This window comes from Chaetura pelagica, unplaced genomic scaffold, assembly GCF_000747805.2.
Source record: "Chaetura pelagica isolate M959 unplaced genomic scaffold, ChaPel_1.0 scaffold531, whole genome shotgun sequence".
NCBI lineage: Eukaryota > Metazoa > Chordata > Aves > Apodiformes > Apodidae > Chaetura > Chaetura pelagica.
Window position 1 is genome coordinate 555,191 of NW_009952362.1, and position 18,761 is coordinate 573,951.

At 36.8% G+C, this 18,761-nt stretch overlaps 1 protein-coding gene across 1 annotated transcript in view; it reads right to left on the bottom strand.

Annotated features, from left to right (window-relative positions):
• The window catches only part of CFAP43 (cilia and flagella associated protein 43), a 46,197-nt gene that overhangs the window by 9,553 nt on the left and 17,883 nt on the right, over window positions 1-18,761 (bottom strand). The window contains exons 9-29 of the mRNA XM_010007926.1: window positions 18,074-18,205; window positions 16,852-16,968; window positions 15,671-15,751; window positions 14,731-14,879; window positions 13,891-13,994; window positions 13,186-13,326; window positions 11,796-11,965; window positions 10,865-11,017; window positions 10,297-10,427; window positions 9,457-9,622; window positions 8,770-8,883; window positions 7,910-7,987; window positions 7,163-7,288; window positions 6,595-6,699; window positions 5,744-5,860; window positions 4,717-4,920; window positions 3,158-3,364; window positions 2,274-2,375; window positions 1,459-1,536; window positions 684-809; window positions 50-169 (exon numbers count right to left, since the gene is read on the bottom strand). Of these exons, the coding sequence (XP_010006228.1) occupies window positions 50-169; window positions 684-809; window positions 1,459-1,536; window positions 2,274-2,375; window positions 3,158-3,364; window positions 4,717-4,920; window positions 5,744-5,860; window positions 6,595-6,699; window positions 7,163-7,288; window positions 7,910-7,987; window positions 8,770-8,883; window positions 9,457-9,622; window positions 10,297-10,427; window positions 10,865-11,017; window positions 11,796-11,965; window positions 13,186-13,326; window positions 13,891-13,994; window positions 14,731-14,879; window positions 15,671-15,751; window positions 16,852-16,968; window positions 18,074-18,205 (2,721 nt within the window). The remainder of the gene's footprint in view (window positions 1-49; window positions 170-683; window positions 810-1,458; window positions 1,537-2,273; window positions 2,376-3,157; window positions 3,365-4,716; window positions 4,921-5,743; window positions 5,861-6,594; window positions 6,700-7,162; window positions 7,289-7,909; window positions 7,988-8,769; window positions 8,884-9,456; window positions 9,623-10,296; window positions 10,428-10,864; window positions 11,018-11,795; window positions 11,966-13,185; window positions 13,327-13,890; window positions 13,995-14,730; window positions 14,880-15,670; window positions 15,752-16,851; window positions 16,969-18,073; window positions 18,206-18,761) is intronic.

Genomic DNA, 18,761 nt, shown 5'->3' on the forward strand with positions numbered 1-18,761 from the left:
TTCCTGCTGCAAGGAGGCAGAGATAAAAAATTAACATTCTCTCTGGTACCTGATAGATGGCCATCTCAAATTTCACTTTCCTTTCAGAGAGTTTGCACACAGTCTCATCAAAATTTTGGGTTGTTTCCTGGATGGAAGCTTCAAGTTCCTTCAATTCTTGTCTCAGTTCCTGGGACAGGGAAGGACAAGAGCAGCAATATTATATCTGGAGGCACAAAGAAGCTCTGATTTAGTATATCAGATGCTGAAGACTGCACAATATGGAACTGTATCCTTCAGCCAGGTCTCAGAGATTACTTGTTTGGAAAGAGAGTGCTGCTGGTTACCAAATTATGTTGTCCAAATACAACTTTGAAGGATAAATATGATGGTATTATTTGTATATGGCATCAGCTACTCTGGGAATGGAACCTGAAAAAACCCCATATTTTACACTGGTACATTTGTGAAGGAAAGTTACCTTTTGCCAGTTATCATGAAGTTTGGCACATAATAATTGGTGTAAGAAGAGATTGCCTTACTTTACTGTCTAAGCTAGGACTTATTTAATAAGCCACGTGATCTTTGTTCTTCATTTATTCTATTTTTTAGTGTTCTGTTGTAGAAGTAGCTCCTGAGAAGGATCAGAAGCTTTGGTCATGAGGACTGTGAACAAAACCAATCCTTTTCTCATTTTAATTTACCATTCTATATTCTTCTTTTTCTTCATCCAGCTCCTTGACTTTTGTCTCATATTCTCTAAATAGTCTCCTTTCTTCTTCATTCCAAAGATCCTCAGACTTGGATATAAAAGGAGGTGGAGGAACATTCTGGAAGTATGAAAGACAAATATGCTTCAAAAGCAATACTAGGTCTCCATCAGCACTACAGCATGCATCAACTTTAATGAAATGTATTTCTTAGTAGTAAGTAAGGTACAAGCCTTAAGTCTAAGTTAACACATACATTCTGTTTCTCCGGTCTGTTCCTTGCACCAGTAGTTTTGGTGAAGTAGTATCATGCTATTCTCTCTCACCTGCTTGCAGGCATTCGCTACTGGATCTTGTAAAATACAAGTATTTTGTAATCACACACACTAATGTCAGTACAAGATATATAACATGTTCCATTTCAGAACCCCAAGTCTAACTCCATGTTACTGTATACTTCTAAATGGAGTCCTAATTTTCCAAAAGATTGATTCCTGGAATAGCACTTGGGTTTGCTCTGACCTTTTTCTGTGACACTACTTCCTCCACTACTGTACTATCTATCTTTGCTGAGTTAAATGGAACACAGTATTTTTCTGTAAGATCACAGCCATAGATAATAGGCCCTTCCTCCAGCAATACATTCCTACAATTATACAGTTCTCTGACTTTCTTCTCTTTGCTAGGTTGGTAATATTTGCTAGTTGACTGTCACATTTCTTAAAGAGCCCACAGGCTACCTACATAATATGGCAGAAATTCAGCTCACCATTTTCAAGATGTCTTCCCTTTTGATTTCTAGCACTCCACCCATCATGTCATCAAGAGCACGCAGTCTCTCATTGTCCTGGGAATGACCAAAAGATATTTTAGGGTACAAAAGGAAGTGTAGTAACTGAAAGTTTTGGGAATGATACTAGGGGGTAGTTCACCTCTAAATCACTCATATGATTACACTGTGTGTCACTAGTACATTAGTGCTCTTCAGTGATGTGTGTGAATTATGCTGAAAGTCTCAGAGGTTTTTCTGGTAGACAGATGTTCATAAATCAAATAACTTACAACATGCTGGCAGTTTTGGAAAGAATACATAGGCATAGACTGCTCCTGGTAAACTGACAAGCTAGGATGAAGGAGGTGTAGTGTCACTGTCTTACTCTGTTTCTTTTTGGGGCCATCTTAGGATTTTCACAGATTCATTTTAAAGCCAGAGGAAAGCATGATTTTCTAGTCTGATCCCTGAATAACACTGTTTGCTCTGTCAAGAAACACACATCAAGAACAAACCTCTTGATTGAGCAGTAGCCTGCATTTAGAAATGTGTCTAGTCCTCAGTCACCTGATATATTTTTAATTGCCACCAAGCAGATTGTTTAAAACTGTGAGCCTAACACTAGATCTTCTCTTCTCCAAGCTGGTCTATGTAGTTCTGACTGTAAATGGTAATAAGAGGGAAAAGGCACATGTCACCATTACCAACCACTTTAAATTCATTCTCCCATATTACAGTACTGGAATATTGCAGTGCAGCATTAACTAAATAAGCCTAACCAGAGACAAAGGCCTATTCAGTAAAAAGGATACTATTTGAAGTACCGTAGAAGCGTCGCGCCTCTCTTTTTCAAGCTTAGCCAGCAATTCTGCTTTCTCTTTCTCTTGTTGAGTCAAGGATTTTTCAGCTTTAATCTGAAAGAAGAGAGTGAGGTTCGTATCAGGGTTCTTTTCTCCACATGTGATCACATGTGGACTAAGAACATTTGGAAAGATGGTGCAATAGTAATTCTTAATACTTTTTGTATCTGTGCTTTGTGATAATGTTTCTCAAGAAGAAAATTTTTCTTCTGAGCAACTCCAAAAGCTGTATTTAAAAATGCTAAAATACATACTACCATCATTTTTCTGATGTTAGTAGTGTTTTGTGCATAGCTTTTCTGACAGTAGAATAACCTGGACTAGTGGGAGAGAAGAAAGTGGGGAAAAACAGACCAAAGAGCAGATGAGATCAGTGGAATATATTGTAAAAGAAATACAGTGCTTTTTCAATACATTATAAATTGAATTCATAAGTACAGTGCTCACTACGCTTTAGTACCTAGATAATTAGTTTGAAACTACTTAGTTTCAAAACGGTGCTCAGAGAAAACACAGAAACCCTCATCTATGGAAGTAATTCCTGCAAGCCTGGTTTGAATCTTGTAGTTGGAAACAGTGGGAATTTCAACCCAATTTATAGGCAATTAAAAACTTCTAACAGCAATAAATTAAGATTGTATAAATTTTGTTCATTTCAGATTGACTTACTAAGAGCTTTCTACCAAAAAAGGAAACCAAAGGAAAGCAAAAGAGTAAAAAAAGATAATTTTAAGTACACATATCAATGTTAAGACTTTTCATTACTGACAGTGTCTAGAAATGAGAAGAATTAGAGAACAGTCTTTGAGTGGGTGAAAGATTTCTTTTTCAGACACCTCTGAATCCTGAACAGTGAGTGCTCGCTCAGGTATCTCATCATCTGTAAGAGCTGGCTCCCACACTTTCATTTGGACACCAAGTTGTGACAAGATATCTCGGATCCTCAGGTTTCTTTCCTTCACTCGTGCTACCTCCTGCTCCTTTAGTTGTGCAACTGCGTAAAATTCTTCATTAAAAGCAGTTTTCACTTTGTAAATGATGTCCTGAAATACCAAAAAAGCAAACTGTAATACTGCACATGTCACATCCATCCATGATTTATATACCACTTCTCAAGCCATCAGAATCTTGAAAGTACTTGTATGTGTGACAAGGAGATAAACTGGTAAAGCCCTGTTGTGAAAATCATAAGGGCAGAGTTCAAGCTTTGTTAAATGGAGGTGGGCAGATTACAATTTTTAATTTTTTTCCCCCCTAGAATTTTATATTCCTTTTCTTCTACATATTTGCCATTTGACAGAGATTCTGAAAGAAACATATGGCTGCCAAGATGAGATAAAAAATTAGGCTGCCTTTCATTTTCTGTCATGGCACTCTTCAGCTGAAAGAAAAAGGGGCTTCAAAGAAAAAAAATCATGACATGTTTGCAGTTTGTATTACAGTAAATATTTGTGTCCATGATTATTTAACTGATTCCTAGTATAATAATAAGTTAGGATGTAATAAGGCAGGATGGCAGATAAGGTACAATGTTGCTGGAAGAGAAAAGGATGTGCTCAATGTCTGGTCGATCATCTACCTCTCAGCAAACTTACTGTTATGGCCAAGAACACTGAAGATTTATTTACACTTAGATGTATAATGTACATCTTTAAAGCTGGATAGTGGAAAGACCCTGCTACATCCAAGCTTGCATCTAAAAGTGCTCCTTGTGTTTATTCCCCATCTATTTTAAACACTAGTGTGTATCTAGTAGATTTTATGCATTTGAGTTCTATGAGTTCTGTTACCTTTTACAGCCTTAAAGAGCTCTGAGGAGGAAATTACTTATAGTGGTTTAACTGATTAACATGACCTACCCTTGTAGATCATGTTCATATGAAGCCTGTTCTGTAGCATGTTTACTAAACTGGCCAGGGTAAGAGAAGAGAGTCTAATAGTAATGAATAATAAATAACAAACATTGAAGACTCCAACTGAAGGGATGGCAAGACTGGAGAGAAAGGAAACGGTGTGAGGATCCAGCTGATCTTTCATTCAGGAGAAAATAATCTGAAAAAAGGTCATGTTTTCACAGGGCATGTTGAGATAGACAAGCTAGCTTTGGCAATACAAACTCTTACACTGAAGCACCAGTGGACAGTTACAGATACTGTCAAATTGGGTAACCAATTTCATAAAAACATTTTTCTTCCAGACCTGAACTGTCAAATTCATGTGGGGCTACACTGTATTATGTGCATTTATCAGCTTTCATCTCAGTAACTCAGGGTCCTGTGCAGCTCTCCATTGTGTAGTGCTAGCATGCCCAAAATATAACAGTTTCTGTGACTCCTGTGAGAACCAACAGATATGACAGCATCACTGCAGTAATAAAAAATCAAGAAGACATCACCTTCAGTAATACTATCTGGTTGATTTTCTGCTCCCTGGTGTGCAAGTCCCACTGGGGGTACAGGACAGAAGTGTCTCCACCATACTGAGAGCTGAGACTTCCAATCGGGCTGTAAGATGCACTATCATCAGCCATTACTTCTGCCTTCTCTCCTTCCTTAGGTAATACAGGCTTACACACAATCTCAGTATTTTTCTTTTGAACCTGAATATCACAAACATGATAACTATTAATTTTGTACACAATCCGGTGGCACATGCATAAAAAAACTCTAGAGGTTATATTCTGCAGTTAAGCTCAGTAATCAAAATAATACAAGTTGAAATTCTCATACTTGGAATATAGAGTCCATTTGATGGTTTTTCAGTACAAGAAAAGCATGAGCATCCTGGAGCATGTCCAGTGAGGGGAAACTAATACAATTAAGGATTTGAACCATCTAACATGCAAGGACGAGCTGAGAGAGCTTGAAACTGTTTAGCCTCAAGCAGGAGAAGGCTTGGGGGGGTCTCAGTACTGTATATAAAAATATGATGGTGGGGCATAAAGACAACAATGCCAGACCCTTCACAGTGGTGCTCAGTGACAGACAGAGAAAATGGGTATACATTGAAACACCAGAATGCAAATTAAACACAATGAAACACTTTTCCTGTGAGGGTTGTCAAACATGAGAAGAGGTAGCCCATAGAAGTTGTGGAATCTTCCATCCTTGGAGACATTCCAAACCTGAATGGACACAGGCATGAGTAAATGGTTCTAGGAGGACTGGACTAGATGCCTTCCAAAGGACACTTCTAACCTCAGCTATTGTGATGCTCTACTAACAATACATTTGTTCTGAGCAAAATGACAACATTTCATCTTAATTTTTATATATATATATATATTTATTATTTTTTTTTACAATTTCTACAGCAAGAAAATGCAGCTTAGTAATGTATTTAAATAAAATAAGGGTTCAGATGCCAACTCAGAACATCCTGTTCTGAAATGTCTTTGTACTGTACTTCAAAGAGATTGGTACCTTAAAATCAGTTGTCTCAATGTTTTTTAACTGGAGAACTTTCTCCAAAGCTTCCAGCTCTTCTTCACTACGTTCTGTCAGTGGATAATTCTTCACGTCAAAAGCCATATGGAAGCACTGTTCAAGTTTTAAAAAAGAACAAAAACCTAAAGTAAAAAGTTCTTCAGAATGCATCTATCAATTATATTGTTCAATATCTGAATGCTAAACAGTTAGAAAAAGTACTTAAAATCAGGAATAAAACTGAGGATCAGTTAGTATAGACAATGTAGTAAAAAAACATGAATAAGACAAAAAAAAATTCCCTTTTTAGTACTGAAAATGGTTGGTTTAACATTTGCTACTTTTTTGTCTTTTTTTATTTTTTATTTTTTTACATAAATACTTTACAGATATGGGCTCTTTATCCATGGAATTCAACTAGAACTAGATTTTTTGGGTAAAATTACTTAATCTTTCACCAGCTTGAGATAATCCAGTATCATCAATTTAACTAATTTCCCTCTGTTGAAAATAGGCAAAATGTGGGTTAAATTTTGCCTTTAAGTTCTGTGTAGCAGAAGTCATTACTGATTACACACAGAAAAGTAATATTTACCTCTCCTTTTAGCAACACTACATAAAGATATTTTCTGAGATGAAGGAATTAAAGAGTTGCTTATTTGCTTATCAGCACTCTTATCCATCTTAGAAGGTAAAATCAGAAAGATCTGCATGAGCTCTGGGATGAAGTAATTTTTTCCCCAAACCTTAATCAAATCAGAAATGTGTTATACTTCTGTTTATTTTTTCTCTGTACCTTAAGGAATCAAAAAGCTACTGCAGAAAATGAATTAGAAAGCAGAGGTTACCTTGATTGCACATCCTTTTACACACATGGCATCCCAGCACTCATGCTTGATGACATCCCTCAAGTAGCGGTTGGCTAAATTCTCCATCTCAATCTCATTCCTCACCTTTCAATATAGAAAAAAACTACTAACAAGATGTGGTACAAAATAACAAGATATGGGCAATTTGTGTTGAGTTACTGAGAGAAGCAGAAGAAACGAGTTACTAATCTTTCATCATCTTAGACTACATTTCATTATCTTAGACTATTGTAACTATCTTCTCCAAAATCTGTATTGCATGCTTCTACTACTACTGAAAGGCATATTCTACATTTAAAAAAAGCATTATAGTACTTAAGCAACTTGCCCAAGGCCAAAGTGTCAGACTTATACTCTCTGGCATAGATCATATTCCAATTGACAATGTCTGCATCAGCATCTTCACCTGCTTCAAAAAGTGACTTAAAATGCTTTTTAAGTTTTCCTGCTTCTCAGCAGTGAACAGCAACTTTGAGATCATCCTCTCTTCTTCAATCATTCCTTTTCACTGCTCATTTTAAAACGTTCTCCCTGCCTTCTATCATACCCTGTCCACTTTCTGGTCAGCCTCTGCTTGTGTTTTTTCCTGTTCTTCTAGATCCAGGTTGAACTCCTGCTGCTCCAGTTTCTCAATGTCTGGCACTTGTTCATTTTCATGCATCATTTTCCGAATCTGTTTTTTTAAAAAAATAAGTATAAGGAATAAAAAGTAATTTGAATGTGAAGAGAGGAGATGCTACAGAACTTCATGTCAGAGAATGTGCTTTTAATTGCTTCTACTTTTAACCTTCTCACTGGTAGAATGTGATGCCTGTAGCTAGTGACAGACAGTACTATATGAATAGCACTATGTGCAATCTGAAGGTGCACAAGCCTATGGGACCTGATGAGATGCATCCGAGACCCTAAGGGAACTGGAGGATGAAGTCACTAAGCCACTGTCCATCATATTTCAGAAGTTGTGGCAGTGTGGTGAAGATCCCACTGACTGGAAAAGGGGACACATAACCCTCATTTTAAAAAAGTGGAGAACTACAGGCCAGTCATCCTCACCTCTGTGCTCAGCAAGATCTTGGAGCAGATCCTTCTGGAAACTCTGCTATGGTACATTAATAATAAGGACGTGATTGGTGACAGCCAGCATGGCTTCACTAGAGGCAAATCCTGCCTGTCAAATCTGGTGGCCTTCTACAACAGGGTTACAGAGTTGGCAGATAATGGAAGTGCAACACAGAGAGCAACTGGTGTCCAGCAAAACAGGTAAGCTGAGACATCACCCTGGTGAGAAACTCACAGTTTTACGCAGCTTTTTAATGCCCATTTGCAGCTCTTCCTTCTGGTGAGCAAACCTCTGATTCTCTTCTGTAATGATCTGACATACAACAAATACATTGTTGAGAGACAAAAGTAGACAAAAATAGAAAATAATATTGAAATAATCAAAAGAAGCATCTGTACAGAAATTAGAATTCCAAACGGATTAATAACTGAAACAGACATAATTCAATCGGATGAGTTTTAGAATTGCTCCAGATAAAAAAATTGTACAAGCACATGGCATTGTAAACTGGTTGTACAGCAATAGAGCAGTTTCCAGGCTTACAAAGTGTTAAACCCCCTCTCTGCAGACAGTTAGGTGTTTGATGCACTTTTACTTATAAAAAGCTCTGGTTACATAACACACTCCCCTCAACCTTAACTTGAAACAAACCTCAGGGGTTTTGTCATTAATGTAATATTGTTGAACACCGATTTATTAGTGCCATAGAATCTGTTATTCTGGCCTTTGGGAAGAAGAGAGCACCTGCTTGGTTTCAGGTAATAATCTTCTATGCAACTCTATTACTTTAAGAAAAGTCTGTAAGTTTCTAAAGAAAGCCAGTTGCTCTGGCAATTTTTTTTGTTTGTTTACTCCTTGTGTAGAGATTGTCTTTTGGTCTTTAGAGCTCCTGTTGTGCTTGGTACCTTCTCTGATGTGTTTATAACCTTGACCTAGGATTTCTAAACGTCTAGGTTGCAATGCATTAAAGAGAGCTCCAAGTGTTGGAAAAGCTTTAGAAACTAGATTCCTTTACAGCATATACTTTGGCACCCCAAATAACCACTGACTCTTGAAAACTCTGGATTGAATTAATACTTGTTCTATGAAAGTACCTTCTTTATTTTCTGACCCATCCATGACATGTCATCGGCACTAGCTGAATACAAACTGGTGATGTTTCTGTCTTCTTCTGTCACCTCTACACTGGAAGATTTACATGCTGCCTCCTGAAATTAAGAATACATGCATCCATCTTAGGTACGTAGAGAGAGAGTGGGAGAGACAGAAATTAAATGAAAAACGGACTCACATTAGAAGTAACACCACCAAACTCCAGGGAGTGTTAGAACATTTTTATTCTCTATCCAGTTCCCAGATTTGATCCTGCAAACCCTTGCTATTATGCGACAGCTTTTGACTCAGACTGACTGTACTAATCTTTGTAATCAGTGCTTTGCTTGATTTCAATAGAAAAATATGACTAGTAACACACAATGAATAGCAGTAACATCACAATGGGAACGACGCATAGCTTCATATAAGGAGAAACTGACTTTCACAGACTTTTCTGTGGCTGAAGGAACCAACTGAAATGTAAGATGTGTATGCCATCTTCCCAGAACTATTCAATTGCCTTGATAATACTATTCCACAAATTGATAATAAAGCATATTTAGCCTATCCTTAGGGGTATTCTACTTCTACAAAAGGACCAGAATTTATTTGAACGGCAGTTTTTATCATGTGTAATTTTAGGATAATGATCAAATCTTCTGCCCCTATAAAAATAAAGAAAACACCTTAAATGTATCTTCTGGAAGTGATTCTGATGTGGATTCTGGGTCAAACTGCCATTCTGCCATAGATTTTAAAACAGTGTTTTCATTTGAAGTACACTTGTTCAGTACAGCAAGAAGAGACTGCCAGTGACTATCAGCTTCCTGATCTTCAGTTTTCTTTATCTCCCTAAAAAACAAAAAAAAGGATGTATTTTTTTAAAAATTCTTTTTAAATCAATTAATGAGATATTTTAAAATGCCTATTCAATACTTTCACATATGATTCAATACTGCTTGATTTCTAGAACTGCATAATTTAGTGAAGCTCCCACAGAATCAGAAATCTCAAAGGATGGATCATCCAGATTAGAAATATTGCTCTGGCAGAGTTATCTTTAACCTATCTACATGATCATTTGTTATACCACAGAAAAGTGTAGTTTCAAGTATCTTTTAATCCCAATGTCAGCTAAGAGCTCTCTTTTGGCATGGTTGAATTGCCATTAAATGTGATGTCTCTTAATTGCAGAGTTAAAATAGTATCTCATGAAATAACAGCCCTTACGTCTCGAGAGAGCTCCCTTCAGATGGTTTACTTGAGAGTGGTAAGAAGCTCAGTATGGGTAACACTTATCAGAAGATAGTGTTATATCTTGTATTGCAACCACACCCCAAAAATAAGTTTCCATAAGCTAGGGAGGCTGCCTCTTACAGAGGAGTGATTTTATTTCTATCCAATTCTCCTCTTACTCTGGCACTAATAAAAGGAAGTCTAGAATCACAAGAAGATGCAAATATTAGTCTGTCAAGAGCCAAGAATCTCCACCATCAGTAAGTATTGGTCTGCCACTTTATACATACTTCCATTTCAGACACACCAGGGTACCATCATTTTCACCAGTCACCAGGATGAATTTGCCATCCAGCGAAAATACCATGGATCTGATTCCCCCTCCTTGATAAGAGTGACAGTGGTTTTGAGCAAGTATATCCTAGAAAAGTCATAGAAGCAGTATCAGTTAATGTTTTTCTAACAGAATGTCTGTAAATTATACTTCTTTATTTTTTAAATAAGAGTTAATCCAAAACATCAATGCAAGGTACATAAAAATCAAGGATTGGCGAGTTTATAATTTCTGACTACAGATAGGGCAAGTATCTAGCATATTGATTTTGCAGGAGATAAAGAATTGCAGTAAAATTTACCCTAAGATTTACTGGAGACAAAAGGAAGTAGTTTGTATGATTGTATACACATGCATTATAAAATCAATTGTACTGTGTAATGCTGTGTCAGTTCATGTTCAACAGAAATGTTTGTGGAACACTTTTGCTTCAAGTGAAGAAAAGGTTACAGTGAAAGAAAAGTAGCCTTCACACCTCTTTCTCATGTAAGCCAAAAAAATCCTGTGCCTGGATGTCCACCTACCATTGTGGAAATATGATAGATGAACAAAACACCATCCCTTGCTACTGATGCCAGCCACTGGCTGTTGGGTGATAAACAGAGGAAACCTGATCCAAACTGATTGCTAGGAGTCCTCTTTTCTGATAAAAATGCTGATGCATCTTCCAACATATTCTGCCAAACAAACAAAATGTTAGTAGCCATTCAGATGATGGAAATATCGATGCCATTTTAAGAAGACCAATTATAGCTTTTGCGGGTTATCAGATGCGTTGCAATTTAAAATGTTGGATTACTGAGCTCAGGCAGCAGTATCATTGCTATGCTGCTGATTTGCTTCCAATGTCCTCAAAAGGGTCTGTATGCAATATGTTTGGGCCTGGAGTTTCTTGACTTAGAAAGTACTGGACTTGCCAAGGAGACTCACTTTTGGAATTCACCTCCTTACTTGACCTGACTCTTAAACTGAGGGAGACCTATGAGCTGCAGAGAGCTCCAGTTCTTCACAGGCAATGACAAAGGCTTCCGGAAGCATCCACTACATCCCTGCATCCCTTGCAGGGCAAGGCCAGGCTCTGTTTGTTTGCAGTTGTGTATACACATGGGAGTCATGGGCTCAAACTGGCTCAGCTCCTTCAATAGCTGGGTATTCAGGTTACTCAGCAGGTTGCACGAAAGTAAAGCTCCAATACAGAAGCTACGTGTCAAGTCCCTGCAGGCTGTGTGAGTTTTAAGAACCACTACTTGGCTTTCTCTGTAATAGAACAAGGAGACTGAATTTGCCAGGTTTCTGAGCAGGTGGAAGAATACTGAAACTTGATGTTTATGGATGGAGTAGGTATTTTCAGTGCAGAGAGGATATTTTAAAAATAATACCCTACTATATTCACTTCACCTACAGCCTTTGTTCACTGGTATTTAACCACCACTCAAAGCAGCTTCAGAGAATTACCTCTTGAGAGAGATGATATCTGCAGATGAAAGGTGCACAGGTACAGTAACCATACACGAGATTATCCTTCAATCTGACTGCTGAGCTCAGAGGGCAATCCAGATCATACTGCTGCTTTTTAATGGCACTAGCATTAAGCACTCCTTGTTCATTAACATACTTATCATTATCTAGAAGATTGAAAAAATGAGCAGGGAGGAACAGGCATCACTACCATTAATACAGGTGCTTCACCTATCAAGTAATGATGAGACTAATCTCAGCAAGGAATGGGCATAATGGGAATTTTCAAGGAGACTGAGAATTAAGATACCTAACTTTCACACTGACTCAGGGTTATGCTGATGTAGCACACTGCAGGGAAGAGAGAGCTCTACTAGCTCTAAAGAAGTACTGGAAACAGTGTAACTACAGTGATGTGACACATTAGTATATGCTAATTTACCTTGCATCTTGGGTATTATATAAGCAGTGCTAATTAGTTTGCATGGAGGTTCATGTCATCATTGCTTTCATCTATAACTTGTTTAAGCATCTCTGCCACAAAGTGAATGCAGCTTGAGTGTCATTGCTTAAAACACTTAAGTTCACATCTTCAAAGGGGCATTTTAGTCTTTTTGGTTTACTAATTTGAGTTTTAAAGAGATATCTGAATTTAAGATTGATAGAATAACTGTAGTTCTTCAGCAACTTTAAAAATCAACCCTATTTTATGTCTAAAATTTGGTACTGAAAAAAGGCCAACATTAGTGAATACTTAAAGAAAATATTAGTGTCACTGAAAATTAATTTTTTGAAAGTTTGTAAATTCTAAGGCCTTTTAAAATTTACATGTAAATAACTAAAAAAATTGACACTAACAGATTTACAGAAGTTTTCTCCAGAAAAGGCTTTTTTTATCACTTGCAAATAAAGTGAGCAAAATGCTATTAAAATACACTTATGCTAATAATGAATACAGGCTGCCTTTTGCTGTAATGTGATAGACAGAAGACTTATCTGAAATGCCAAACTATATGGATTTGGCAGCTCTTGGGCGGAAGGGACGTGAAACTGGAAGTGCATGGTGCCCCTGCCAACCCTGCCTCTCCTGTGCTGAGGACACCAAGCACAACATTAGCCTGCACTATTTCTTAGTTACATTAATGCATTTAAGCCATTTCATAACAACTGAATTGGTTTCCCAGCAGTTCCAGAAAGTGCCCCAAATCAATGCATTCCTAGAAGTTTTAGATATTACTAGAATATCAGACACAAATAAAAGTTCTGTGATTATTCATGACACTCTGGTCCATTATTTTATTGCTTATAGTACTTCTAAAATGCTCTAATATTATTACTGTGTGTTCTTGCCTTAGAAAAATATCACAGTGTATATTTCAATTATTACCTGTTGTGAGTGCTGAAGATAGACAAAAAATTTCCAGTCTTGCTTTCTGGACCTCCACTACATTAACAAGTGCCATCACTTCAACTAAGTCATTCTTGAAGTCAGAAACTACAGAAAGACCCAGAACTTCATCTGCCAACACTGAAGAAGATAGGGAACACCAAATCAAATTGTTACTGAATAATGTTAACACAGTTTTACTAAGATACCATCTGAAATAAAGCAAGATCCCTGTTCAGAACATATCCCAGCTCAACCACACAGCAGTCCCCAGGTTAAAGATGCCTTGGGCAGATATTTATAACAGTAGATTGCACTTGGCTATCACAACCTACAGGGTTTTTTGTCTAGGTTGTCATATGCTGAGCCACAAAAGTCTGAAGTTCTTTGCCAGCACTATTACTTTTGTGCTGGAGTTATGATCAGTTGGTCAGCCAATCCATTCTCTTCCCTGTAACTTACACATGCCCTGGAAGCAAAGTAATATCGGTGCATTTGCTAAATAAAATTACTGAGAAAAAAAGAAAAAAGATTGGCTGGGATGAAATATGGTTGGGAAATAGGTGGGAAGAATATGTTTAGTCTTCCTAAAAAAAAAAGGTAGAATGAAGGAGAGTGGCTTCATCTGACCAGCAAGTATACTTAAAATACAGGGAAATATACAGAAAATAGTGAAAACACAAGATAATTAATGTTGTTACATACCTACATATCCAAGAACCTGGAATAACTTTGAAGGCCGGGAGTCTAGAATAAAGATATGTCCTTCTGTAGCTCTGGCAATGAGGAACTGGCCACTCTGATCATAACTGGAGCAAATATAAATGCAAGCAGGAAACAGTTTAATACAGTCAATAAAAAAGGTCAAATAATTCCATTCCCATTGGACATAAACACAAATGAAATTTCAGCTTCTAGCTTTACACAGTTAGGGCCTGATACTAAGCCCAGTGCTGTGAGTGAAATTTCTGAGTGGGTGATCAATCTAAAGCTAATGATACTCCACAGAGGTCTATGTTAACAACATTATTAAATCTTTTATTGAAGTTCATTTAAAAAACAAACCAAAACAAACTACTGTACAGGTTTTGAATAGACACGTCTTGGTTTACATTGATTCCATAACTGTGAGCAAATCAATAATGACAAATGTTAATAAAAGTCCACCATATAAGGATGGATATCCCAAAGGATTAAAATTAATTTCACAAAGCCTCAAATTTATATTCAGTGAGAAATAACCCTCTAAAACATGGAATAGGGCATAATTACTGCATATGGTGATGTGTCAGCAAGAAACTTGTACATCAGTATAAGTGTTCAGTTAAATCTTCTTAAAATACAGGTTTATTATAATTCTCTCATATAAATCCTGCTAATACTCCTCTTGCAAGCAATTTAAACTAAGTTGGAAAAACCTGAAGCTACTAAAATATTGTACTTTGTTATTTTTCAGAATAAAAACTTCAATATTTTCTGTTCAACTAACAGCATTACTCAAGCAACAAACTGACAATATCCCTGCCCATGTTGCTACATACTTACTGCAAAGACAGCACTGGAAATTTGGAAAGAAAAATTCTGTGAACAACCCGTGGAGCTTCAGCATTGGTAACATCAAGGAAATAGATCTGACCTCTGCTGGTCCCTAGAGCAACACTGTTGGAGGAGGGACAGCAAGCCATAGCAGTTGCCTAGTTGAGAAGTAAAATATATTTAACAGTTCCATATCTTTTAAAATATTACGCTATATGTAAGTATGCTATTTCTTTTACTATTTAAGATTCCCTAAAATTTGGAGAAGAAATGCCAAGTGGTTTATCAAAAAAGCTTTTTTTAAAAAAGATTTTAGAGACAATGTAAGTATTTTTACCAATGCTCTGTATCTACATTTTAAAAGCTAATTCTGCACTCCTCAGAAAAAAAAGCAGTATGTCCACTATCCAGAGTGAAAGATGTTCCAGCTAAACAAAACAGTGAGTGCTGTATTACGGTACAGCTGTTATAGAAAAGGACTTTTTCCTTTCTATATCAGATTTCAGGGGTTTAATACAACTTAAATCAGGGCAAAGCATTAAAGTTTGAAATACATTTATCAGCTCACTTCCTAAATCTTGTTTTTCAGATCAGTCAAGGCATTTAGTTTCTCTGTGCCTGAAACTTTTCCCTTCAGTTATGACACTCATTACAAATAAAAATGTAATCATTAACATAATAAGAATATGTTGTTATTTGAAAATATATGCATAAAGACATATCACTAGGACATCAGGTTGAAATGTTTCCTCTGCTTTATATCTTTTTAACCAAGTTAAATCCATAATTAGTTCAAGGAAACATTCTGAAAGCAGTCTTTAAAATCTCTTACATGGGTTGTTCAGAGACTCTACTGATCCAAATCCATGGAATATTATGCTATGAATTGAAAAAATACTAAAGGAAATTTTAAATATCAGTCACTATATAAGCTCCTGGTTACATGTACCTCGATATCAAGGTTTAGCTTGCTAAGGCAAGTTCCATCTTCCAGGAACCAAACTTGGACTTCACCTGAAACTGTTACAGACTGTTGAACAGAGAAAAACACAGTCAAAAGAGAATGGAATAACCATATCATCTGGAAGTTACTAGTGATCTTCCATATAATATAAATTCAACTGTCTGAGTATAGCAGATCACAGTTTTTGCTTGGAATTATCTTGTTTTTCCTTTAAGTCCTGTTGCTGCAAGGTACACCTACCTAAGGAAAACGTTTAATAATTTTAGTGAATTGCTGCAACTACAGAAATGGTTTTGAGGCAGAATGAGACAATCTAGGGCAAAATATGTAAACTTGGTCAGTATCAGCCCTCCCACCATTAGACAGCAACAGAAAAACCTGCTTACAGTTTTCTTTGCATAGGAAAGGGCTTAAGGAGGGTTCTTGTTTTCTCACACAAAAATATGATAATGCTGCTTGATTTCTCATATCCAGGCAATTTTATAATTCCACAGTGAAGTATGGCTAGAGATCAATCAACCCTCACATTACTCATTCAGAATCACGTAAAATTTATCATTGTCATGCTAATGACAAATAAACAGATTCAGCAAACCTAACTGATTAAGACCCCAGGGTTCCTAGGCTGGCTACTTGAAGAATTCATGGCCTGGAGATGAATCAGACTTGCTGACTAAAATATATGTCTTGAAGGAATCAAAGACATGGGAGGAAAGCAATCAATTTCTCAGAATAGACTGATCCATAAGCAAGGCCTTCTTTGACCCTGGTCCCAGGACAGAGGTCTCTCAGGCTGTTCCAGTTTGTGGTAAAGGCTGAAAAGATCATGAGGAATTTCTTGTTCCAACATCTATTATCTGAATTGAATCACCTTTTGCAAAGCTATGTTCCTGAACAATAATGAGTCACACAAATCAACAGCAGAACCAATAAGACATTTTAGCAGCCTGTGAATTATCCACCCTGCTTTCTAGGGGCAACTTCTGACCCTCTTATAGGCCATACTTGAATTAATGCATTTACTTCCTTAATGTGAAGTTACACAACTGTAACAAATCTCAGAACAGTCCCAGTCTCTACAGGGCTTTTGGTTTTGTGTCTTGGCAAAGAAAAGCTTAGCTTAGAAAAAGCCATTATTGTATATAGGAAAGAATAACATTTCTTACCACACAGTACTTATTCCCTGGAGTAAGAAAATCAGCTGCCAGAAAACAACTACTGCATGCATCCAAGAGTTTGACAGCTTCTCCACTGTGGGCAGGTTTGTAAGTGTAGACTGTCCCCTGACAAATAAAGAGAAATAATCCATCACTGAGATAAGAAAGTTTTCATTAAAAGCTCTCAAAGACTTCAACTAAAAAAATACCCACCTTTCTGACCTTCAGTCTTTAAAGTTCCATAGTTTACTCTAAACTGAGGTTAAAAGTGCCCAGTAGAATTCAGCTGAATTTACTGCATTAAATTACACTAGCTGAAGATCAGGTTAGTTCATTTTAAAGTGATGCAGCTCATCACATTTTCAAGAAGTTTGTTTTAATTTTTCTCAAAATTGCTTTAATTAAATAATTTAAAACCACCCTGTTTCATGTTACTCCAGGTATCAAAACAACATGAAACACAAATTAAATTTTAAGCTTTAAGAGATACTTTTATCTAAAGATCTCAAAGCCTTTTAAAACAATGAATAAGTAATACTGACAAAGACTTTAGAACTCATCTACTTGTTTTACAAAAGGAGAAAGAAATCGGAGAGAGAATGTGCCACAAGTTACCATTGCACTGCTTTCTTGAACACAGAACCTCCTGACTGACACACACACACTCTACAAAAACATTTTAAGATATTTTAAAATGTCAATTTAAATTATTCAAAGTCTGGGAAAACAGGTGGAATTGGAGGATTTGGGAGCCTTGTGTGAGATTTCTGGACATAAAGCTGTTCGAATAATGACCTACGTTGCCAAATAAATTTAGGTACATGTACAGAACAAGTCTGTAGCCCCAGTAGGTCTGATGCACCCAAGCTATACTTTTCTTACTGTGCAGGTACACATCAAGCCTAGAGCTCATGCTCAGCAGGTCCCATGTTACCTAGACACACTGAAGACCTTGAACACATACATACTCCACTGTATATATCCAAGTATTTGTTTGGAAATCTCAGCATTAGGCACTTGATAATTCACCAGCTGTAGGGGACAACTGTTCTGTGCTTAATTAAAAGTCATTCCAGTCTTCCATGAAAAACACAAGATGGACCAACTTCACCTCTGATACAATTTGTTGACTTGCGTGATTACACTACAGACATTTCATACTAAGTATCAGCATGTATACAGAATCACAGGAACATCCCATTACATAATGCTGTTCTCTCAGGTGTCATACCTGGTCAGTGACAAGCAGGAGTAAGGTGTAATCAGGAGAAAATACCAGGCTGGATATGGGTTCTGAGATATCAGCGCAGATTTTCATCTCATACTGCCCATATTTGATGTGATAAAACAATAATGTGCCCTCCTGTGCAGAAAAGGACAAATACACATCAAGTCTAGGTCATTTATCCTACCTCACTCTGAACTGAAAGAGCTTCTGAAATTCCCTCAGGTAACAGTGTTTAATTGGATCCCCTCACTAATGGTCTCTTTTGTCTTTAGTGTATTTAAATTCAAAGGAGTCTTTCCCTGAATAATACATCTATTAAAAAAAGGTGTTCTTTAATACAAATCTTAGTAACAGTTCATGTTTGATAACAACAGTCTCTCCCATTGGTCAGTACTAAAAATTTCATATTGTTTCTTCTGACACAGTATAAGAATTTGTCCCACTCTTAAGCAGTAAGGTAAAATGGCATTGTCAGTTTTGGTTAAATACTGAGTTAGATTTAACACAAAATGATTTGGCAGTTCCTTGGACATTTTGTCTCATTTCCTGTTTTTGTCCATCCTCCTTTACTGTTCCTCTAGAACAGTCTTTTGTTAAATATAGGATTGTCCTCTTCTGTTTCTTCTTTTACTACAAAAATTAGGTATCTTCCCACCCTGCTCCCTTCGGATTTCTTGTCTTATGCCTTAAC